Here is a 24917-nt window from a genome sequence, read left to right on the forward strand (position 1 = left end):
GGGGCTACTCTTCGTTGCGGTGCGCGGGCTTCTCATTGCGGTGGCTTCTCTGGTTGCGGAACACAGGCTCTAGGCACACAGGCTTCAGTAGCTGTGGCACATGGGCTCAGTAGTTGTGGCTCACAGGCTCTAGAGTGCAGGCTCAGTAGTTGTGGCTCACGGGCTTAGTTGCTCCACGGCATGTGGGATCTCCCGGACCAGGGCTCGAAACCGTGTCCCCTGCATTGGCAGGCGGATTCTTAACCACTGCAACACCAGAGAAGTCCCCAGACAGTAAACTCTTTAATTGCAGAGATACATTCCTGCTTCCTATGAAGATATATATATATGCTTTCCGTTTTCATGGGTAATTAATAAACATTTATGGGCGTTTTAGGTTTTAAAGTTTCTTTTCTCTCTTTTTTTGGCTGCACCACGTGGCTTGTGGGATCTTAGTTCCCCCACCAGGAATCGAACCTGGGGCCCTGGCAGTGAAAGCATGGGGTCCTAACCACTGGGCCGCCAAGGAATTCCCTAAAGTTTCTTTTTATTTAGGAACAATGTGTGAAAATTGACGAAAATTGTGGAGTGAGGGGTAAATAGCCCATAGCTCCATATTTTGGCATATTCCTTTGTTTATATGAATATATACCACTTTGCACTCTTTTATTATTATTATTATTAAGCTATAATTTACGTGCAGTGGGATGCTTATTGTTGCATCAGTTTGACAAACACACACACTCATGTAACCTACACCTTTAGATTACGTTTCCAGTAGACCCTCTTCCCCTAGAAGCAAACACTGACCTTATTTTTATCACTCGAGGTTAGTTTTGTCCATTCTGCAATAGAGTTTCATGTAAATGGAAACACACAATAAATTCTCTTTGTGTCTGGCTTCTTTCACGCCTAATGTTTTTGAGATCCTTCCATGTTATTGTAGATACTCTGATGTTTAAACTTATGTCGAGCACTTTCCCATTTTGCCTCTTGGTCTTCATACGCTCGTGGTTAATGATCACGGTAATGCCTTTTGAGTGGATGTAGCATAATTTCACTTACCCCTTCAATAATGTCATCATAAGGCTTTCATTGTCGGCTGTTTTTCTTACCCATTCCCATGGTTTCAACTACAACCTATAGGGTGATGACTCACAGATTTATCTTTCTAGTCCCCTCCTTCCCCAAGCTGTAAATACTTTTTTCCCAGTGAAGAGCTGCCTCTAGATGAACCAGTCCAGTGTAATCAGACCTTCCTGACTCCCCAGCCCCTTGCTTCCGGAATACTCCGCAGTGTCTCCTCATTCAGACCTATGCCTCAAAGTCTGTTCATCACCTTCTACACTGGATTATTATTCACTTACCACCCAGGCTGCCAGCTAAGGTCATAACCCTCTTCCTCCATCCTCCGCATGATACCAGGCTGTGCCCTAAATGTCGCCCAGATCCATCTCTCTTCAGCATTCTGGCTGCTTCTGTCCTAATTTAAGTCCTGTAATTTCTCACCTGCAGTATATCCCAGTGGTCACCTTGCCCCCAGGCCTGCTTCTCTCTTCTCCAAGTGCTACCAGGACTATACTTGTAATAAATCTCATGTGTGTCCTCTACTGGACATCTTTAACAAACATAATTGGCTCCATTTTGGCTTTGGGAAGAAGTCCAAGCATACTGAAGTCACCGTGTATGATGTGTCTGTAACCTTCCGGTGTAGCTTCATGGTGTCTGACCCTCGTTCTCCTCTCTGCATACCTCCTTTTCCCTCCCAAGGTCCCAGGCAGAGGCTCATTCGTGCCTCGTTTGTGCCTCCTCTCTGTTTGAAAGGCTCTCTCCTCTTCCCACTATCTTTCTATTTTTGCCTCTCAAACTCCTTCTTCTTCTCATTACTTATTTTTAAAGTCTTAACTAAAATACCTTGTTTTCAATTCAGTTTCATTCAAATCCTTCAGACAAGTGAACTGTACCTTCTACTATACCCTTCAAGTACCTTGCTCTTATAGGTATTTGTTTATAGACCTCTTTTCACAGCGCAGAGCTGTGAGCACTTCAAGGGCAAGGCCAGTACGTCCTTCATCTTTGTAGCTCTACCAGCTAGTACCTTGGGCCTGGCAGTTAGCACTTCTGATGCTTAGTACTTCAGAGAATGAATGAATGATTTTACTGCTGAGGATGGTAGCTAGGGAAAGTTGGTTTTATCCTTATAATATGCTTATACTTGATGGTTTCTGTACACAGATATTTTCCTATAAACTGTTAAAACTAAGTAATAAAGTAAGATGAGCTATAGTTCTCTTGAAGACATTTTACATGATGCCTGACAATCCCAGTTAATCAGGTCATTTTGAAAATGTCAGCCCTCAAAATAAATTACAGTTCAACTTAATGTTCTACATAATCCACAGCAAACATTTTACCTCTGAAATATGGAATAAATGTGTCATTCTGATTCTTATGGTCATGTTGGTGTAATGGAGCGCCATAATTATGATCTTTTAGGGTTCCTACTGTATTTTTGTATTGATCTTAATCATTGGAATCACATTTTTTCATCTAAATTAATGAAGAAAAAGGTAGTTTGTATTTCACAATTATTTTCTAGCCATCAGAATTAATAGCTAACTCACATCTTTCTATACATTTGTCCTGATTGTTCCTGTGTCATGATACAAATGAGATTTTAACCCTTTATTCACTAAAAATTCCTGGAATTCCATAATAATGGTTCAGAAGACTAGTCAATTTTGCCCTCTGTATGTAAAGATGGTGGGTACGGCAGCAACGTTTATTGAGTGCCTACTCTTTCCTAACATCAGTGTTCATCTCTAAGTCTACTGGTTTGCATTGTATAGGAAGGGAGGGAGGGACGGAGGGAAGAATTGAGGCTTAAACGTTAATGTAACTTTCTTAAGGTCAATAGGCCAGAAAAGCAAAGCACCTGGATAAAAACCTAGGCTGGCTAGACCACCAAACTCCCGTTAATTACAAAGAAAGAAACCATGGTGAAACTGTTGGAAAGATGGGGAAATCATTTGATATAAACACTAGTTTGCATTGATAACTACTTTGGGGATCTTTTTATTCAAGTCAAGAGTTCAAGAAGTATTAGATTAAAATATCTTGTTATTATGTACTAGGAAAAAGTGACTTGGCTCTGCCTAAAGCAGTGTACACACTGTCTAATCAACACTTGACTGTGTCTGTGAACTAACCTCCCTTCACACCTTTATGGAATGTGTTAATTCTTTCACTAGTTTTGTGTATAGTTATGGTTTAACAAGGTTGTATATTTAGAGTAATTTTAAAACTCTTTACAGTTAAGCCACTTTTGAGTTGCAGAATTCCAGAAGTGATTTTTGAAGTGGGCTTTAATGAAAAATCTATTAATATGTAATGAAAACCAACAGTATGCCAAAACAATTCTTTATCTCACTGAGTTGATTGAAGAGGGAGTTGATTCCGTCTTAAACTTGGCTCGTTCTTTTTCTATCCTTGTCTGTCTCTTCTAAATTTAGACTTTGGCTGGCTGTCTCTATAAGTGAAAGGTTGGGTTCTTTCACCTGTACAGATGCACAATATTACCAAGCGTGTCTGTTCTTTTTGCTCCGGATGCACAGGCTCAGCGGCCATGGCTCATGGGCGCAGCCGGTCCGCAACATGTGGGATCTTCCCTGACCGGGGCACGAACCTGGGTCCCCTGCATCGGCAAGTGGACTCTCAACCACTGCGCCACCAGGGAAGCCCAAGCGTGTCTATTCTGAAAGCCTATTGAGTCTTCTTCCTTGTCCTGGTCTTTTCCCTCACTTGTCCTTGTCCAGTTTTGATATGTTCAGTTTTTCCTGATTTAACGTAATTTGTCGGTGGTTTTCAAACTTCACTGTGTAATAAAATAGGCCAGATTAAAACTGCAGATTCCCGGTTCTGACTCGGGTGGCTTGGGATGGAGGAGTCCACTTGTAATGATCATCCAGGTGACTCTGATGCAGGTGCTCCCTGGGCACACTAGCTGTCCAGAATGTTGTTCACTTAATGTAAAAAATGTATGTATGTAAGACTTAAGTGAGCAGAGTAAGAGAATAATACCAAATAGCTCTAACTGAACTGAATCCATTCTTGTACATAGGCTTCCAAATCATATGCATACCAGTAACTTTGGGGTTTTTTTGTTGTTGTTTTGTTTTGTTTTAATTCTAGGTGGCTTTTTAAAATTAATTAATTTGGTTGCATCAGGTCTTAGTTGTGGCTCTAGGGCTCCTTAGTTGTGGCTCAACGGCTCCTTAGTTGCAGCTCGCCGGCTCCTTAGTTGTGGCATGCAAACTCTTGCGGCATGCATGTGGGATCTAGTTCCTGGATGGATGAAACCGGGGCCCCCTACATTGGGAGCGCGGAGTCTTATCCACTGCACCACCAAGGAAGTCTCTGCCTACCGGTAACTTTGACCTGCCCTTTTGAACCTTGCCCCCTAAACATGAATCATCAGGGAGGAGACACAGAATAGTATCAGACTCACCTGTTCATTAATATTAAATTTATTCTCTTGATTGAAATGTGATTTCCTTAAAGTGTTAACTTACTTTCCTCAGGCCTGAAGCTTAGAACATTTATGCCGGTTATTCAGCCAGGCTTTTGACTCAGATCCACTTTCCAGCCTAAGTGTTTTGATTGGTCCATGGAACGTTTGCTGTTGTGACTATGAGAGCATCTGTTTTGCAGCATGTTGTTGGCCAGTGACTAAGCTGAAAAACAGCAAAGCCTTTGCAGACTTTTATTGGCAGGGAGAACCCGGGGCTCTGTGGAGGCCCAGCTGGCACCTCTGTACTAAGATCTGTGACTGGGCCAGACCGTCATCCCGCATGTGAATAAGATTTCATCAGGACTAATCAGTGTAGGGAGAAAAAAGATTGTTTTTTTACCTGCCTTACTTTGCAGTCTCTCTAGCTTGCACAAGATAATTAAGCCCTGTTATTCTGAGGTGTCCATTGTATGAATGCGTGAACTTCTCTCTTAATGCATCTCAAGTTGAGAAAACAGCCACTTGGATCAGGTTGTTCCGTGTTCTGTGCTATAGAACCTGCACTGAGAAGGGCTGAGCGGATTGAGTTCTAGACCCGGTTCTGCCACGTCCGTTCCCCCTACAGTCTAGTAAAGTGAGATTTAAGATAATACCTATGTTATTAACTCAAGACATGACTATGTTCTGTTACATGGAATAATAAATATGAGAGCACTTTGTAAAGTATGAACTGAGCTTTAAAGGGAAGGTGGTATTACTTATGGGAGAATGGATTTGACGTTGCGGGAGGTTTGTGAAAGTAAATTCCCAGTAAGATGTGATTAGTGGAAGGCTTTTGAAATCAGTTCTTGTCAATTCATATAATGCCCAAGAGCAATCTGAAAGCTATTTGTAGCTAATTTTTAAATTCAGAAAGAGACCTTTGTCTCTCTCACATGTCTGCCAAATTTCTTGGTCTTGTGAAAAAGCAGTACCTTTGGGGAGCAAAACCTGGGGCTTTTATGAGTAGATGATCATTCCACAGACAGTCTGTGAAGACTCACTCTACAAAATAGAGCACTCTTTCACTTTATCCTCACCAAACTGTAAGGTTAGCAGAGCAGGTGATATTTAGTCCTACCTGGCGTATCAGGAAACTGATCTGCAGAGTTGGAAATGCTTGTTGTTGATAGTCTAGGTCCCTGCCCTTCTGTTGTCCTTTGGGCACCAGCCTCTCCACAAAGTAGCATTTTACTTTTTAAAAAGGGCTTCTTGGTTACTTTGTTCAGGTATATTATTTCCAATTTGAAGCAGATTAGACCCCGGTTTAAGAGAGTAACCAACACGGTCACTTGCCCTGGAAGTGTGTCATGAGCAGATTTCCCTTCAGAGAATAATACTATGAAACAGTCGTGCTACTATGATAGAAGGTTATGTCGCCATTTATGGTTCTGGGGCCGGGGTACAGGAGAAGTAACGTAAGATAGATATTTGTTTCCCCTTCCTTTTATACACAGGTGGCAGAGTATTATACATGCTGTTCTGCACCTTGTTTTCTGCTTAGCATTTCTTAAAGATCAGTACACAGAGAACTTCCTCAATATGTTTTTAAACAGCTGTAACATTATTTTTTGGAAACGATTCCATTATATAGATATACCATAATTAATTTAACCAGTTTCTTCACGGTGGACATTCAGTTGTTTGTAATGTTTTGCTCTTACAAAATATGCTCTAGTGAATAGCTTCGTATGTCCCTCATTTTATATGTGTGGGAGTATGTCCCACACATATATTCTTAATGGCGGAATTCCTGGGTCAGAGGAGTATGCAGAGAAAATGTCAGACAAAGCCAAATTGAGGGACATTCTGTAAAATGCCTGACTTCAAAATTGACAAGATGATGAAAAGCAAGGAAAGACACATTCACAGATTAGAGAAGATGAGGGAAATGTGATGAGGGAAATGTGATGAGTAAATGCAGGTCGCTATCTTGGGTTGGAGCCTAGAACAGAAAGAAAGGACAAAGCTTGGAGTTTAGTTAATAATAATGTGCCAGTAAAATTATTTCTTAGTTTCGACAAATGTCCTGTCATAATATATGATATTAGCATTAGGGGAAACTGGGAGAGAGATATCCGGGAACTATTCTATCCTTAATGAGTTTTATGAAAATCTAAAATTATTCCTAAAAAGTTTATTCTTAAAAAAGCGGGGGGGACATTAGTAGAAAAACTGGTGAAATTGGAATAAAGTCTGTAGTAGAGCTAGTAGTATTGCTTCAACGTTAAAATCTTCGTACTTTACATAAGATGGTAACATCTGGGGAACCTAGGTGAAGGGTATACGGGAGCTCTTGGTACTGTCTCTTTGTACCTTTTCTATCAATCTAATAAAATTATTCCACAATTATAAGTTGTTTTTTTTAAAAAAGCATGTCTTCCCTGAGAAGTGTGTGCTGTTAAAGGAGTGGAGGGGTGCCCAGAAATAAAAGCAGGTGAGGTGGCCGGAGAGAGAGACTGAGAGAGACCAAGAGGAGGCAGGAGAGGCTGGACCAGACACCCACCTCATTGCCCTCCTGGATGGTGCGGAGAAGGGAACCGTGCTCAAGGAAGGGCTGGCACTCACAGCAGGCCTGCTGGAAGCGTCTAGGGAGAGCGTGGGTGTACAGCTGGGGAATGAAGTCATCTTGCTTTCCTGTTTGTCTCTCCTTTCGGTCACGAACTCTTGTACGGCATCGTGAAACTTTGCATGAGCTTCTGAGGGACCTTACCTCCCTAGTTTTCTTTTTCTTTTTTCTCTTCCATATTTTATGTCTAATTTAGATAAAATTACCTAAAAGTTGGAGAAATTCTATTGCATATAATGCCAAGAACAGTAGTATTAGAAAGTGAAGCTTTGGGGTAGATGTGTACCCTGTCCTCGTGTGTGTGTGTGTGTTTACCTTCTTTGAATACTAGACGAGCAGTGCATCTTTGTAACTGTCACACTGTGTCATGGACACCCCTCACCGCCAAGCATGTCTTTGAGGACTCTTCAGACACATTTGAATCGGTGGACTTTGGCAAAGCTAGCAATAATAGCAGTAACATTTGTTGCATACTTAACTCTGGTCAGGCACCGGCCAAGCGCTTCACATATATTTTATTTAATCCTGCAGTGGAAGGCACTAATATTAGTGCCACTTTAAAAATAAGGAAGTTCAGGCTTAGAAAGCTTAAGTCATTTGCTCAAATCACATAGCAGGTAAGTGGTGTGGCTGAGATTTGAACCTAAGTGTTTAGCTCTATTCTGTTAAGACATTTATTTATGTTCCTGAGAATTAAAGTATTTCTAGTTGTCTCATGACGAAAACTGCTACTCAGATATAAAAATTAAGAAAGCCGTGTATCATTTCAAAAGAATACTAACAATTTAGGGCCATGGTTGTATAATGTTTTTCATTGTAAATAACACATTTATCAGTCACCAAAGGGAAATTGGTCTCCATGAGATGGAAATAATAAAAATCTGACCCTTCCTCTTAGGAAAGGCCACCAGGACCAATGAGGTAATGGCTGTACTTCACTCCTGGGGAAAACTCCTAAAGGACCCAGGATGAAACCAGTTCTCTTCTCAAGGTTATATTTGATTCAGGCATTGGACCTTCTGTAGATGTCATCCAAATAATCGAAAAGGAAAAATTTCAAGCATTTCACCACTTGTGAAATATTTTTTCCTTGCTTAGTTATCCATGTTTTAAACTGTCAGGGGAGTCTCTCTGTTTTTCCTGTTCTGTCCTTGGCCTCGAATTCTTCTAAGGCCTGGTTCATCTCAGGTTGAAATGTCAACTTCCAGCTTGTAATGTGGCCTTATGTTTTAGGGCTGATCTTTTTTTTTTTTTTTTTTGCGGTACACAGGCCTCTCACGGTTGTGGCCTCTCCCGCTGCGGAGCACAGGCTCCGGACGCGCAGGCTCAGCGGCCACGGCTCACGGGCCCAGCCGCCCCGCGGCATGCGGGATCTTCCCGGACCGGGGCACGAACCCGTGTCCCCTGCATCGGCAGGCGGACTCTCAACCACTGCGCCACCAGGGAAGCCCAGGGCTGATCTTGTAAATGAGTTGGTTTCTTTCTTTCGCTTCTTAATTCTGAAAACTCTGTTTCTCATTTTAATTAATAGATTGCTGGAGAGAGCTTCTGCATTTTCCCAGTATGGGCACAAAAATGATAATCCTTCAATTTTCCTGCAGGCAGTGGTCTCTTTGGTGTGCTTTATCACAGACGTGCTTTAAAAAATTGTCTAATAGAATGATTAAAACAGTAAGGACAAAAGGACTACTTTGTAGTCTGTGGATTTTCCATCCGTGCACTAACTTCATGAAAACAGTATCGCCTAACACTGTGCGAAAACTCCTTGCTTAGTCCGAATTCTGAAAGATTCATGTTTGATTTTGGCTGTCTTGGGTGTTTGATTAATTGACTGAGAGTGAGTGGAATTCTGGAGAATAAGCAAGGAAGAGACAAAACTGAGAACAGGAGTAAGAGCCCAGCTGCATAGAAATCGCTCCTAAATTGAAATAAGTACACGGAAAAGTCCAGGACTGAAGCCCCAGGCTGGCGTCCCCGACTCCCGACGAGTGTGTCCAGCCATCAGGGGTCCTGAGAACCCTTGATACAGCGTTGACGTGTGTGTCCTTTAGAAAAGTATTTCACGAGTCTTTATGCCAGATAAGTGCTTCCCCAGGAGCCCAGGCCCGTTAACTCAAAGTAGAGCCATTTGTGTGAGGGATCACTTCAGCCCAGCTGTTCCTGCACAGCTGCAGGCTGATGTCACCACCTGGGGCCGGGCCTGCCTTGGGACTGTTATCCTAACAGCAGTAACCACCGCTCCCCCGTCCGACCCATTTTTTTTTCCCTGTACCCTTTCTTCCCTCCTGTCCTCCCTTTACCTCTCTGCACAGTGGCCAACAAAATCAAACACTAGTTAAGCGTCTTTTAAAAAAAAAAAAAAAAAAAAAGAGGAAACACCCTGTCCGGCCGCCAGTGTGAGTGAGAGGACTTCCATCTATCCTTTTTGATTTTAAAGTTATACAGTTACACATTCAGACTGACAGTCTTTGATTACAAGCAGATGTGTTGAAATCCGGCAGGTGTAGCATACTGCTAACTTCTACATGGAAGCTCTTCTAGTTTTTGGTTCACTTAGACATTTTATCTCAGATATGAGCCTTCAGATGAGCTAGAATTTTTTGTTTTGTTTTTTACTTTGCTGTTGTCTGAAATCCTGAGGCAATTACGTCAGAAGGCTGTGTGAAATCAAGATTTCTCTGACTAGAAAAGCTATTTTGATGCCTTTATTGACTGTTCACAAATAGTTTTCTACTGCCTTCTTTCGTATAGAGCTGTAACGTGGAATTCACACAAGGAGGCTTGTGGCCCTATCATTTTATTTGTCTTATTTTGGAAAGGCAGTGGAAGCGAATACGTTTACCTCTTTGGCTAACATTTGCCTTCGTGAATCACTTTTTCCTCCTTTGATAAATACGTAGTGATATGAGGAGCATATTCTGTAGCAATCAGCATGGCCATCATCTTTTAATAAATTCTTTTAAGGAAAAAAATCACTTCCCAAACGGAGTCCCAAAGGCCTGAGTTGTTGGTGATGTTGATGATCTCTGTAATGTGGCCTACATCTGCCTTGCTGAGTCTTCTCTCCATCTTTTCTGCCTTGGGAATGTTCTAGCTCCCAAGGTGCACTGTGCAGGCTCCCCATTGCTCATCGTGGAATACAGTTTTTACCCTCGGTATCAGGGTAGTAGTTCTTGCTTTGTTTTTGCCTTTACTGCTAGTTCAGTAAACATTTGTGGGTTTATTTGAATTTTAAGGGTGCTCTTTAGCAGACACTATGCTTGTCATTATTTCAATATGACTTATTTTACTTCTGAAGGAATACTGATATGGGACAAGTAGGGGCTGGTGTTTCTACTGCCATGTGGCATATTCCCAAGAAAACAAGTCTACATCATTGCCCGAAATCCATCCCGGGAGCCAGCCAATTTCCCACTACTTAGGTCAGAATAATCATTGATCTAAACTATCCTCTTCTCCTCCCTAAAACAACCTTTTTCCTTCCACTACTCCACAAATACATATTCCTTACCAAAAGAGACATAAGGATTACTTTATCCATTTTGCATGAATCCATGGGCACTCTGGGGTGTTGAGAACATGCATCCTCCTTACAGAGTAGCACTCCTTTCCCCCATATCTAACATAAGTACAGGAAGGCTGCAAAAGTCCAAAGTCAGGCTTCCCAAGAAATGATAGAACTCTTTCAGGATTTTTTAAAAATTTTTATTGGCATATAGTTGATTTACAATGTTGTGTTAGTTTCCGGTGTATAGCAAAGTGAATCAGTTATATATATACATATATCCACTCTTCTTTAGATTCTTTTCCCATGTAGGCCATTCCAGAGTATTGAGTAGAGTCCCCTGTGCTGTACAGCAGGTTCTTATTAGTTACCTATTTTATATATCGTAGTGTGTGTATGTCAGCCCCAATCTCCCAATTTATCCCTCCCCCACCATCCCCTGATAACCATAGATTTGTTTTCTACATCTGTGACTCTACTTCTATTTTGTAAGTTCATTTGTACCCATTTTTTTTTACATTCCACATATAAGCGATATCATATGATATTTATCTTTCTGTGTCTGACTTACTTCACTATGACAATCTCTAGGTCCATCCATGTTGCTGCAGATGGCATTATGTCATCCTTTTTTATTGCTGAGTAATATTCCATTGTATATAATGTACCACATCTTCTTTATCCATTCATCTGTCGATGGACACTTAGGTTGCTTCCATGACCTGGCTATTGTAAATAGTGCTGCAATGAACATTGGGGTGCATGTATCTTTTTGAATGGTGGTTTTCTCCAGGTATATGCCCAGGAGTGGGATTACTGGGTCATATGGTAGTTCTATATTTAGGGTTTTTTTTAAAATTAATTTATTGTATTTTTGGCTGCCTTGGGTCTTCATTGCTGTGCACGGGCTTTCTTTAGTTGCTGTGAGTGGGGGCTACTCTTTGTTGCGCTTCGCGTGCTTCTCGTTGCGGTGGCTTCTCGTTGCAGAGCCTGGGCTCTAGGCACATGGGCTTCAGTAGTTGCAGCACACAGGCTCAGTAGTTGTGGCTCACGGGCTTAGTTGCTCCAAGGCATGCGGGATCTTCCCAGACCAGGGGTCAAACCCGTGACCCCTGCATTGGCAGGCAGATTCTTAACCACTGCGCCACCAGGGAAGTCCCCTTCCGCCTATTTTTGGATTGGGTTATTTGGGTACTTTTGATATTGAGCTGCATGAGCTGTTTGTATATTTTAGAGATTAATCCCTTGTCGGTTGCTTCATTTGCATATATATTCTCCCATTTCTTTCAGGATTTATTATAGTATGTGTGGGTATGTGTTTTTGTGCAAGCTCTGCAAGGTATTGTTAGTACTTCTGTTTTGGGTAGTGGTAGTGAAGAGTTAGGATGCTCTGATTTTATGTTTATCAAATTACTTTGCCTTTTAAAAATGTTAACCTTTCAATATATTTACATTGTATTGTAGCTTCTCAATGTATTTTTCCTAAAGTTTTTATGTTCTGGTGATTTGTGTTCAGTATATTCTAGTATTTTGTTTTTATTACTATATTTTTGAAGTAACGAGTTTAAATTGGCTCCAACTGCATACAAGCTTAAAGTCTATTTATTGCTTCTCTCTGGTCTTACCTGCTCCTTCTGCATCTCGGCTGCCTCCTCTAGTGGCTGGCCCGCCTTAGAGACGCCTCGGCCAATCAGAGCCTCCTCTCGTTACAGCCCCTGCACTGATTGGTCACCATGTGAAAGGGTGCTCTTCACTTGGGAACCTGGCTCTGCTCAAGGACTTCTCTTAACTGCTTGATAGACAGTTGGCTTTTTGCTGCCAGAGACCATTTCCTCTCATTCCCTTTTATCGTTCATTTCTATACTATTATGTTTGAAAATCTGGTCCTGAGAGAATCGAGTACTCTTAGAGCCCTTTGTTTATGCTTCCAGAGTCATCACATCTGTGTGTGAATGTTATGAATTTAGGACACTTAGCAGGTTAAGTGTCATTTTCCCTTTTCTTTTTCCATCTCTTTTCAGTCACTGCTTCAACCACCTGTGAGAAGTTAGAAAAAGCCAGGAATGAGTTGCAAATAGCTTATGAAGGATTTGTCCAGAAGCTAAACCAGCAGCACCAGACTGATCTAACAGAGCTGGAGAATCGGCTTAAAGAATTTTACACCGGGGAGTGTGAAAAGCTTCAGAATATCTACATCGAAGAAGCAGAGAAGTACAAAACTCAGTTACAGGAGCAGGTCTGTGCTTTTAGAACCTGCGCATGTGCTTGGCCGTGGCTGTTAATTTGAATTATGACTGTTGTTTGATGATGGCCTTGCTTTGATGACCTTCTCTTTGTTGGACATCCCTTGATGAACTTCTTTAAATTTTAAATAAATGAAAAGTTTTTTAAATTAAATTTTTTATGATCAAAGCAATGTACATATGTTGAGCGAAAGAGCAGAAGAAAAAAAGATAAAATTTAAAACAACCCTTTAAAAATTTTTTTTAATTGAAGTATAGCTGTACAAGATTATATGTTACAGGTGTACAATATAGTGATTCACAATTTTTAAAGATTATAACTCTATTTATAGTTATTATAAACTATTGGCTGTGCTCCCCATGTCATACAATATCCTTCTAGCTTGTTTTATACCTAATAGTTTGTACCTCTTACTCCTCTACCCCTATCTTGCCCCTCCCCCTTCCCTCTCCACATTGGTAACCACTAGTTTGTTCTCTATATCTGTGAGTCTGCTTCTTTTTTGTTATGTTCACTAGTTTGTTGTATTTTTTAAATTCCACGTATAAGTGATATCATACAGTATTTGTCTTTCTCTGTCTTATTTCACTTAGCATCATGGCTCTCCATTTTGCTGCAAATGGAAAATGTCATTCTTTTTTATGGCTGAGTAGTGGTCCATATATATATATATATATATATATACACACACACACACGCACACATACCTATATATGTGTGTGTGTGTATATAGAGAGTGTATCACATTTTCTTTATCCATTCATCCGTTGATGGACATTTAGGTTGTTTCCATATGTTGACAATTATAAATAATGCTGTGAACATTGGGGTGCATGTATCTTTTCAAATTAGTGTTTTTGTTTCTTTTTGGATATATTTTAAAAAATAAAACATCCCTTTATCCTACTACCTAGAAATAATCCCTTTGCAAACATTCTGGTGCTGCTAAAACATTGGCTTGCATTTCTTCTTCTTTTTTAAAATGGCTCTTGTTTAATAACTCGTATTTTTCCCTTAATGGTATATCCTAAACCTCTCTTTAATTTCCTTGTTCCCATTTAAAATCAGTTTTTCATTTAGCTGATATTTACACAGTGCCAATATATGCCAGGCACGTGCTAGGGACCGAGAATATAGAGGCCAACATGACAGCTGTAGAGCTTACATGGTCCTGTCACCATGGAAGGTATCCTCGTTCCGTATGGTGGACTCAGCCCTTTCCATCCATGAACCCTGGAGAGCTGCGTGTTGTGTTCCTGAGGCACGGTGGACTGGAGCATAGGGACTGGCAAACCCCAGTTGGGTGGTTCTTTACTTATGTCTGGTAGGCCTTAGACTTGAATGCAAGCTCATGTGTCAGATTTCCTAATGCTGCTGCTTATTATTCACCTTAGGACTTTTTATTGATAAACTGTTGTTTTGTTTTGGTTTTTTTCTTATAGTTTGACAACTTAAGTGCTGCCCATGAAACCTCAAAGTTGGAAATTGAAGCAAGCCACTCAGAGAAAATAGACTTGCTAAAGAAGGCCTATGAAGCCTCCCTTTCAGGCAAGGATGCTTTTTCTATTGAAATAGAATAAAAGCTAGTGGAACAGCGTGATATGTTTCAAAACGGAAATGATTCAAAACTTGCCCCTCTAGAGAATACCCTGTGGTATTCCGTTTGGAGTGTTTTTTGGTTTCTTTTTGCACTGTTCATTGTGAGGAGATCCCCTTTCCCCTAAGGATGCAAATAATAGTTTGTTATAAATGCCAGCCTTTTAGGAAATATAGTTTTGGGGTTTTTTTTTTAATTTATTTTTTGGCTTTGTTGGGTCTTCATGGCTGCTGGGCCTTCTCTAGTTGCAGCGAGCGGGGGCTACTCTTTGTTGCAGTGTGCGGGCTTTTCCCTGCGGTGGCCTCTCTTGTTGCGGAGCACGGGCTCTAGGTGCATGGGCTCAGTAGTTGTGGCACGCGGGCCCAGTAGTTGTGGCTCGCGGGCTCTAGAGCGCAGGCTCAGTAGTTGTGGTGCACGGGCTCAGTTGCTCCATAGCATGTGGGATCTTCCCGGACCAGGGCTTGAACCCGGGTCCCCTGCATTGGCAGGCAGATTCTTAACCATTGCGCCGTCAGGGAAGTCCCCCTTTTAGGAACTAGAATGAACTTTTAAGGAACTTCAAGGCCCTTTTGGTAATAGTTGTGCTTGACCACTCCAGATCCTGGGAAGGTGGAAAGTGTCAGTTTATATCCTGACCATGGTGAAGGGTCCATGCCAGGCACTTCACACCAGCACTGCTGTGAAATGTAGATGGCATTTGTTGAATAAAAAGATGTGTTTTATTACTTCATCGTGATTGGAAGGGTTGAAATTAAAGGAAAAGAATAAGAAGCCATTTTTTACAGAAGATAAGTGCCCATGTAGCTGAAGTCGTTACACCGAACCCATTGCATCTACAGAGAAACATATGGACACGTGGTGAGAACTGACCCTGTGAACTTTGTCAGGGGCCTTCTCATCAGAAAAACAGACTTGTTGTGTGAGGTCAGAGATGAGAACATGTAAAAGTGACTGGCCCAGGGTAGATGTTGGGTAAACATTGTTTTTCTTCCTTCCTGCTGGAGATGGGTTTAATTTGAGACTTCTGTTTGGTTCGTGAAGGGCAACTGGAACAGAGCACAGGGCCTCCTGACCAGGAGTCTGAAGGCCAGTGTTTGACCGCCCCCATCCCCATTGCCCCCAGGTGTGCTCTTTGTTCCCTGAGGTCTTTTGGCCTCTCTGGGCCTCTGTATTCTCATTTATAAAATGGGAATTATCTGCCCTACTCACCTCATGGGCTAATTTGAGAACAAGTCATTTAATTTCTACAACAGTGCCATACAAATATAAAGTAATGTAGGCGCAGCGCCTCCTAATCAACTGTTGCATCCATGTGCTATAATGACTGTAGAATACAGTGATCTCGTAGGATGTTATTGACTCAAAAAAAATATCACTTCCAGAGATCAAGAAAAGCCATGAAATGGAAAAGAAATCACTTGAGGATTTGCTTTACGAGAAGCAGGAGTCACTAGAGGTAGGTAAATCTCAATCACCACCACCGCTCCTGCCCACCTTCCCATCATCATTCTTGACGCTTGTATGGTTTGGGTACGTTTCTGTGCACATTTGCAGTGTTTCTGGTGCCCGCTTGTTTACTTACGTTCCACATTTCACTGTTTGTGTTTTAGAAACAAATCAATGGTTTGAAGAGTGAAAATGACACTTTAAATGAAAAGTTGAAATCAGAAGAACAAAAAAGAATATCAAGAGAGAAAGCAAATTTAGTAAGTTGCATATGCTCCCCCATCACTAATGAATTTTTCTTCTGCTTAGCTGTCTTTTAGAGTCAGTTAAGTGTTCAGCAGCTAGAGAAATAGTATGGGTTTGAAATCTTTTTCATATCTTGCAGTATGATTTTTAAACTGTATAAAGTGGCTGCTTTGGTTACTGGTGTCTTTTTAATTCTAAAAACTGACATAACAGCTGAAATCCAATATATTGCAAGTGATCTAAGCTAATACCTATAGGAAGGCAGGAAAACTATCAATTAGGGTCAGGGTTTTATGTAAAGACTTCATTTTTTAATTAACTTGCTATATTGTGATATAATTTACATACCACAATATTCACCCTTCTAAAATATACAATTCAGCAGTTCACAAGTTATACCTTGGTCACCAGGATCTAATTACAGAACACTTTTATCACCCGCCCCCAAAAGACACCCTGTACCCTTTAGCAGTCATTCCCCATTTCCCCCCCAAACTCCCTAGCCCTACGGGATCACCATTCTCCTTTCTGTTTCTATCCATGTACCTGTTCTAGAGATTTCATTGACGTGAAATTGTGCTCTATGCAGCTTTTTGTGTCAGCTTCTTTCCCTCAGCTTATGTTCTCAAGGTTCGTGCATATTGTAGCAGGTACAGACATTTCATTCCTTTTTATGGCTGAACAATATTTCATTGTATGGATAATCCTCACTTTTTAAAAAAGTTATTTATTTACGGATGGCTGTGTTGGGTCTTAGTTGCTGTGCGCGGGCTTTCTCTAGTTGCGGCGAGCGGGGGCTACTCTTCCTTGCCTTGCGCGGCCTTCTCATTGCGGTGGCGTCTCTTGTTGCGGAGCATGGGCTCTAGGCGCACAGGCTTCAGTAGTTGTGGCATGCGGGCTCAGTAATTGTGGGCTAAGCGCACGGGCTTAGTTGCTCTGTGGCATGTGGGATCTTCCTGGACCAGGTATCGAACCCGTGTCCCCTGCATTGGAAGGCGGATTCTTAACCACTGCACCATCAGGGAAGTCCAGTCCTCACTTTTGAAAACTACAAATTTCTCTGGTAAACTCAACTTTCTCTTGCAGCTTGTATCCCCCCAACATTTTTGCGGGGGGCGGGTGCTGCTTCTGTCTTTTCATTCCATGTATTTGTGTCTGGGGCTGCAGAAGCAGAGCTTTTGTGCCACTTAAGACCTGTCACAACTCTCGAAGTACCTGGCTCCCTCAGTGAGCTCTTCTGCTATGTCAGTGAGAGACCCTCTAGACATTTGAATGCAATTGGATGAGGTCCTATTCAATGAAATTTCAAAGCTATTTATTCTGGAAGATTCTTAGAAAAATTCGATTGCAAAAGAAAGCTGTAGACTTCACACGCAGGGTGTAAATCTTATGAGTGGTTCAGGGAACGCTTTTAAAGAGCTTCCTGATCCTGCAGCAGCTCCTGAAAAAGTTCAGAAGGGAAACAGGTTGAGGAAAGCAGGACTATCTCATGCCTTACCCCGCCTAAGCCTGCCCAGGGTGTGGGAAAAGAGCGTGTATGAGAGTGAGGGTGAAAGGGCCAGGTGGCAGAGAAGTAGGAAAGCTGCAGTGGGAGCGAGGCTGCATGCACTCTGACTTTAAAAACCAGCAACGTGGGATTTGCTCTCTTTATGGTTTAAAAAAATCATGTGTAAAAGGATAACAGTATATGAAATGTAGGAAGTTTCTGGAAGGGCCCTGGAGTTGAGGATCGGGGGTTGGTCCCCACCCCAGCACTTTTGGGCCCTGAGCAGGTAGGTCACTTGAGCTGTGCAATTCTGTCTCCTTCTGCGAAGTGAGGGGTTTAAGTGATCCCCAAGGGCACCTTCCCTGATTCTCCCTAAGGGTTGCTGCAGAGCGTTAACCACTGTCCAGGAGGATAGGTTTGATGATCGACACCACTGACTCTTGTCTGAGAAATTCCCTCGCTGAACACCAGATCAATAGATTTTGTGCCTTTAACTTGTGTCGTGCATTTTGGAAGGTTCACTTGAATTTCAATAATTAAAGCAAGGAGTTGGGGAATCCACCCTGGTCTCGTGCTCTCAGAGGATGATCTCTCCTTACATAGTGTTTATCTTGCATAGAATTTTCGCAGTGCACGTGCTCTATGCCACGTAGGTGTTCGGGTGTCACAAAATGATGGGGTGTTAATCCTGCTCTAGAAGTACGGCCAGGCTAACCTAGTCCCCTCATAGCGAACGTCCAAAAGACTCAGCACGTGATTGCCATTCCTCGTTTTTCAGAGAGCCCAATAAACACGCTGCTCATTCCTCATGAGCTACTGACTTTGGATAGAGAGAACTATTGTTCCCTTTCTCCCCCCAAACACCTGGCCAGGACTGGGAATTGCGTACTCTCTAGCCAGAGTTCTGTTTTGTGTTGTAAGCTGTGGTTTTTATCTTACTTCCAGTAAAATATTTGGTGCTACCAATGTTTTTTCCATGTTAAGTTACTGATACGTGAGGGAAGTGTTTGTTTTAAATGTGAAATGTTTTATTTCATTCTTAAGACCAAAGACTTTGAAGTTAAAGATGTCTTAACCCTTCTTTTCACCTTTCTTTGAAACTGCCGTAAGAAGGTTGATGTCTCTTGCTACTTGTTTAATTTCTAAATCTAATCAAATGTCTTTATATTAAGAGTTTGAACCATGTGATTGTGTTAAATGACCAGTCACAGCCATATCCTGCCATGTGTTTTCCAGAAAAACCCTCAGATCATGTATCTGGAGCAAGAGTTAGAAAGCCTGAAAGCTGTTTTAGACATCAAGAATGAGAAGTTGCACCAACAGGACATCAAGTTAATGAAAATGGAGAAACTGGTACATTTCATTCAGAACCTTAAACGGGGTAATACCTGACGCACAGGAACTGGCCTCTGAACTAGACCTGTGGAATTGTCTTAATTGCTATTTAAAGATAGGAGAGGTAGAAGAGGTTAAATCTTCTTTTCCATGTCAGCTTAAGGCTTATTCATTGCTACCTTCTAGAACATTTTTTTCAAGGAACATATAAAAGGTAGCATTCAGTGTTTGGAAAAATGACAACTCGCGAGTGTCTCCTGTTTCAGTGGTCTGGGAATATCCACCTGCATAAGAAGAATTTTTAAATAATGTAAAAGCTATCCTTTAATACACTACCACCTCTGGGTGGGTTTCTTTTGCTCAAAACTGTTGAGTACATAAATTAATTCCATCAGAGCAGTTGAATCTTGCTATCTAAATTCTTCATCTTGCTTCATGTGAATTAGACTGTGATAAAAGAATTGCCCTTTTATAAAATTAATCTGGTTGTACAAGTAGCCAGCACTATGCAAAATATGAATAGAGTTTAGTTTACGGCCTTTAGGGCAGAACGGACGTTAGCATGTGACGAGTCCATCCAGGACTGCGTGTGTGAGCAGTGAGCCCAGTGCCGTGTGAGCCCTGGTCCAGCCCTGGAACACGACTGCCAAGAGCCAGGAGTCTAGCCAAGCCTGCAGGGTTTGCCGCGGCAGCATAGGTGTTCCCAGCCAGTGCTGTACTTTGTACACCACTTTTGACTGTGCCAGGCCCCTCGCACTGCTTTGTCCCTTCTCCCCCTAATTATGGGCAACTCAGTGTTGAGTAAGTACCTCAATTCAAACCCAAACCAGCCCTGGACAGTAGGGAGCATGGAAGTCACTCATCATTAGTTTGTTTGTTTGGTTTTTGGTGTTTGGTTTTCTTCTAGAGACTGTTACCTATCAAGGGAGGTAAGAGCTAAGCCCCCAGGTGGATAGATGGGCACTTTGAATGACCAGGAAGTTTTGTTTTTGTAAAGGAAGGAAAGAACTCATGGTCTATTAATGGGCCCAACCTAGTATATACACCAGTTCCTGCCAAAGGTCATCCTGTTGTATCAGGTCTCATGACTGCCAATGTGGCCATCAACAGTGATAATGATTGGTTGCCCTATATGCCATGCACACATCAAAACTCTTCAAACCATCATGTGCAGTAAGAACAGGCTCTGCTGTAAAATTACTCATAGGTCTTGATCTTTGTTGATCCACAAGTATTTCTGTCCCTTGCCACGCCCAAGAGATTAGTCAGCATGGCATGGTGTATATGCAGAAGAAGGGGTTAATCCAAGGACAGACAGGTAAACCCACTGTTACCTTGTTTATTTGTAAGCTCCAGGCCTTTATTGAAAATAAGCCACTTAGAAAGCAAGGAGGCTTTATCAGTGTAAAAACTAGCTCTGCTGATAATTAGCTCTAAGAGTGAAATTCCAGGGCTAGTTTCCTCTCCAGTAAAATGAGGAATTGGATGAGATTAATATTTTAAGGCTAATTCCTACCCACAGTCTTTAATTCCAGATTTTCCCACCTCGTGTTTTTATCTTGAATTCCTTTATACTTCCTGGAAATTCCAATGCCCCCTTTTTCTTACACGCTAGTCACATTTGTTTTGGATATTTCACTTGGTTGGCTTGTCCTAAGCTTTTTCTGGATAATAAGATGTTAAGAACAGTAGGACTGCAAACTAAAAGCCTAGTCACGGGCAGCAGTGACAGGGACTTAGAGCTGTGATGTTGCCTCCGAGCAAGTAATCAAATCTTACCTTTAGAAACTAAGCAGGGATGTAACTGGCAGTTCATCGTGTTAACTGATTCAACGTCTTCTGGGCTTTTATCCTTCACTCTCTCAACTGATCAGCTTGTTTTCCTTGAAAGTTTAGCCTGGGCAAGCCCTAGGCAAACAAACGTATCTTTAGTTCAACCAAGGAGGAATGCTTTCTGTAGTGTCACTTGTTGATTTTAAGGCTCTATAGAGCTTTGTGGATTGCCTTATGTGACCACTCGGAGGTAAGTGCTGAAGAGTAACCGGGAGACCATGATTAAAGTCATATTAAACATTGCCACGAACTGAATTTTCATCAAACGTGGGATTTTTTTTTTCTTTCAGAATTTACCGTAAGAAGCTGCGGTGCCTCTGATAAAGAAAACGGCCGCTAGGTAGCCAGTGTTTATCACCTTGAACCTGAAAGAGGCACAGCCCCCGAGGGTTGCCGAAGGCAGGGCACCAATTCTTGGGAATTCTGAAACAATGTGAACTTGAACAAATCACTAACCCCCTGGGTTTGTCCATTTTCAAGTGGCCTGGCATACCTTTAAAAAGTAATATCCACGTGCTCTGTTTTGCTGCAGTAGATTCTTTTTGCAGTGCGTCAGTGTAGAGACAGTCAACATACCATTAAACTTTCCCGAATGAAATCTCTCCAGTGTGTGCCGGTGTCAGGAAGGTACCTTAGGGAAATAAGGGGCTTTATGTAATTTTTAATGTATAAATGTTGGTCCTCTTGTTGACACCAAGGTGGACAACAACACAGCACTGGTGGACAAACTGAAGCGATTCCAGCAGGAGAATGAAGAATTAAAAGCTCGGATGGACAAGCACATGGCAATTTCAAGGTAAAAATAAAACTGTCCTATTTTCCCCGAGCTCCTCCCTTCCTGAAACATCGAGTGTTACTTTCTCACCACACTCCACCCATGCCCCTCCTGGAAATGCAACAGAAGCGGGTAGTTAACGAGGTTCTGATTTCTATCTGGAAAAACGATTGTAGCGTTTAGTGCCTTTACCACAGTGGCCTGGACCAAAGGCTGAGTCCTCAGCAGGCAAGCCTTCCCTTCCCTTTCAGAGAAGGACCACCACCAGACCAAACAGGAAACAGCCCCACACATAGGAGGGTCTTAAGACATGCAGTAGAGCTGTGGGAGCATCACTCACCCTACTATGAAATTGCCCCAAAGTGCAGCTTTTTCTTTGGCTCTAGGTCACACTTCCCGGGTTTCTCTGCCAGCCCAGTACCCATGCACGGTAGCTCCTTTTATTCCAAAGAGATCATTTGGGCTCTCAAATTGAAAATAAATAGTAAGATTTTTTTCAACCTTTAAAAAAAAGAAAGAAGCAATCAGAGTCACAGGATTTCTGGCTTTTTTTTTTTTTTTTGTCTTCCAGGCAACTTTCCACGGAGCAGGCCGTCTTGCAGGAGTCGCTGGAGAAGGAGTCCAAAGTCAACAAGCGCCTCTCCATGGAGAACGAGGAGCTGCTGTGGAAGCTGCACAACGGGGACCTGTGCAGCCCCAAGAGGTCCCCCACGTCACCCGCCATCCCCTTCCAGTCACCGCGGAACTCCAGCTCCTTCCCCAGCCCCAGCATCTCGCCCAGATGACCTTCCTGGGAGCTGGAGACAGACTGCGTTTCTGCAGTACTGACCCACCCACAATCGTGGGGGCAGGGGGTGGGGCTGGAGCCACCTTCGCTGACACGCACAGCCTGTCCTAGAACTGGAAAGTCATGGCCCGAACCGGCCCCTTCCAGACAAGACCAGAACTCTGGAGGAAGACGTCCGACTCGGTCCAGGAGACTCCTCCCCAAACGATGCTGTCAGAATGGATCTACGTGGACGCTGTTGCACAAAGCACTTACGGAACGAGAAGATCTTGTTCGTTGCCTTTTTCACCTACGCATAAAGGGGAAAACTCTCAGGGGCCTGTTAAGATAAAGATTTATATAACCTTTGTAACGTTCTTCACCACAGACACCTTCTTGTGATTTACATTTTGGTCTGACTGGGGATGTGTGAATGAAGTGGATGTAACCGAGTGTCATGTGTCTGATGCTGCCTCCTTTGCTGAGTCTGTCTAGAGATGTGCTAATTAAATAGTCAGTGTATGCATCTCTGCAAAAGCCATAGAAGAAAGAGCAGTAGTTGCTAGAACTAGAATTCTTTACCACCAACCCTGCTCAGCCCTTTGCCATGGGGGGGAGAGGGAGAGACAGAAAGAGCTCTGACTTGCCCACGTCTGTTCATGCTTTGCATCCTTTCAGAGTAACTTGTCGGCAGCCTTTCAGTGTTCAGCCATGTCAGTTGAAACTAGCTAGACTTTTTAAACTTACCCATGTGGACGTAAAATACTACAACCCATTTTCTCAGGCTATGAGCAAATGTAGAACCCTAATTTTGCTTTAAAAAAAATGTGTATAAAGAAAGGGCAGTACCCATTGATTGCTTTCTGCCTTATTTTTATCTTGATCTGAGCTATCCTCAGTGATTTCAACTGGCTGCTTCTCTCCCACTATCCCCATTCCCCCCTCTCCTTTCTCCCCCATCCAGAGCCACAAAAGCAAACCTTCTACCTCCTTCCTACTTCTTCTCTGGGACAAGGAATGTGCTTTTCCAGAGCCAGCTCATCTTCAAGGTGCTGAACCACTTTCCAAATAAACCAAGGCCTGGATCCGACAGTATAAATTTTGGGAAATCCTAGAGAGATTAAAGAATGAAAAGGAGTCATTGGCTCGCAGAACTAAGAAAGATAGGACTCAATGCTTATGGAGGAACATGAGCACCTTGATAATAGAACAAAACAGTCTCTGGAGATAATGCTAAACTTCCACGTACCTTTGAGGAGTCCTTCTGTCCTTGGGAAGGTAGCAGAATGACCAGCTGATGAGAGAAGAATGTGGCTTGTACAGTTCTTCTCAATTTGCATTTCAATTTCCTTTCAAAACTTCACTTATTACCTCCCCCACTTCTGAGACTTTGGGGGAGGTGGAAGGAAGAACTGTGGCTTTTTTCTTTCTCCCTGCATGTGTCAAGCTTGTGCTGTATTTACTAATCAGCATTACTGATGTTCGATGGCTGTACAGATAAGTGCTATAGTAAGAACAGATTCAGGCTACTAGAGGTGGACCTTTGAGTTGACATTTACGTATACACTACAAAGCAGATTGATATTCATGATGCATGGTTTTTTGTTAGTTTTTGTTTTACTAGTGATTGTGTCTGAAGTTTTTAACCTCCAACCGTTGATTATGTGTGTAACCTTCCACGTTTGTTTCTGATAAATGGGAACATAGGTTCACTGCCACCTCCTGGAATCTCTCTGCTCACCTTTCCAAGTTGTTCTCAATGTCCTTAGCCAAAGTTGGGTTTGCCATCCTTTCCCTGCACATGGTCAATCTCGTGCTGTTCCCTGCTGTGCTCCATGCCATTTAGGTGTCTGGGGAAATGATCCTTACACAGTTAATATAAAATGTCTTCAGAGAATGGGAGACAACAGGAGAGAAGATAGGAAACAAAACACGGAACTGTAAAATTATCTTCAAACCAAATGTTATCACTTAGGATGCAAAATGTTGGCACGTCATAAAAATACGGATGTGTAAACAACTGTAGTTGTGCTCAGTTTGTAGTGATGGAAAGTATTTTACTTTGATCAAATAAATAATGCTGGAATATTCAATAGAAGAATTGCATCCTCTGACATACTTCACCCTCCAAAGTGTTACCCAGTTTATAGCGGCACAGGAATTGACATCGTGTCTCCTTCTTAACCTATTTCCCAGGAATTTCCAGTGCAACCACAAAACTGGTCATGGGCTGAAATTTGGCTCACAGAGCTAGACTTAGAGCTTTTCTTTTCTAAATTCAAAGCTGTGTGTATTTGAGAAATAAATTTTTACTGGTTTTAATCATAAGTTCTGCTGTATAAGGTAAGAAAATTGGAACAGCTACAGTCTAAATATTTTTGAAGATGGTAAAAAAAAAAAGCCTAAACAAAGTTGAATCTTCCTTGATCTATGCATCTATTTTATATCAAAAGTTAAACTTTTAAAAACACATGCTGTGGTTCTTATAGAATGTCTAATCTAGAACTAGTACTTTTGAGTGCAGTGGTTAAAAAGTTTACATATTTTTTGATACCTTCATATCATACAATAGTTCATGTTGTATAGT

General features: G+C 42.0%; 1 protein-coding gene and 1 long non-coding RNA gene across 4 annotated transcripts in view; one reads left to right on the top strand and one right to left on the bottom strand.

The window, feature by feature from the left end:
* The window catches only part of MTUS1 (microtubule associated scaffold protein 1), a 158831-nt gene extending 135245 nt beyond the window's left edge, over positions 1 to 23586 (top strand). For 2 of the 3 annotated variants that reach the window (XM_082680500.1, XM_082680501.1), the window contains 7 exons: positions 12624 to 12838; positions 14289 to 14394; positions 15826 to 15899; positions 16054 to 16149; positions 18858 to 18974; positions 21488 to 21585; positions 22136 to 23586. In XM_082680500.1, the coding sequence (XP_082536626.1) occupies positions 12624 to 12838; positions 14289 to 14394; positions 15826 to 15899; positions 16054 to 16149; positions 18858 to 18974; positions 21488 to 21585; positions 22136 to 22349 (920 nt within the window). In that variant the 3' untranslated portion in view covers positions 22350 to 23586. The remainder of the gene's footprint in view (positions 1 to 12623; positions 12839 to 14288; positions 14395 to 15825; positions 15900 to 16053; positions 16150 to 18857; positions 18975 to 21487; positions 21586 to 22135) is intronic. The other variant, XM_082680499.1, reaches the window with a different exon arrangement.
* LOC309839017 lies at positions 16170 to 22120 on the bottom strand. The gene is made up of 3 exons (XR_014298443.1): positions 21905 to 22120; positions 20736 to 21420; positions 16170 to 17576 (listed from the first exon to the last, which is right to left on the bottom strand). It is a non-coding gene; the product is annotated as an uncharacterized lncRNA (long non-coding RNA).
* Positions 23587 to 24917: the final 1331 nt, after the last annotated feature.

The sequence above is a fragment of the Grampus griseus genome (genome assembly GCF_964374135.1).
Source record: "Grampus griseus genome assembly, chromosome: 21".
NCBI lineage: Eukaryota > Metazoa > Chordata > Mammalia > Artiodactyla > Delphinidae > Grampus > Grampus griseus.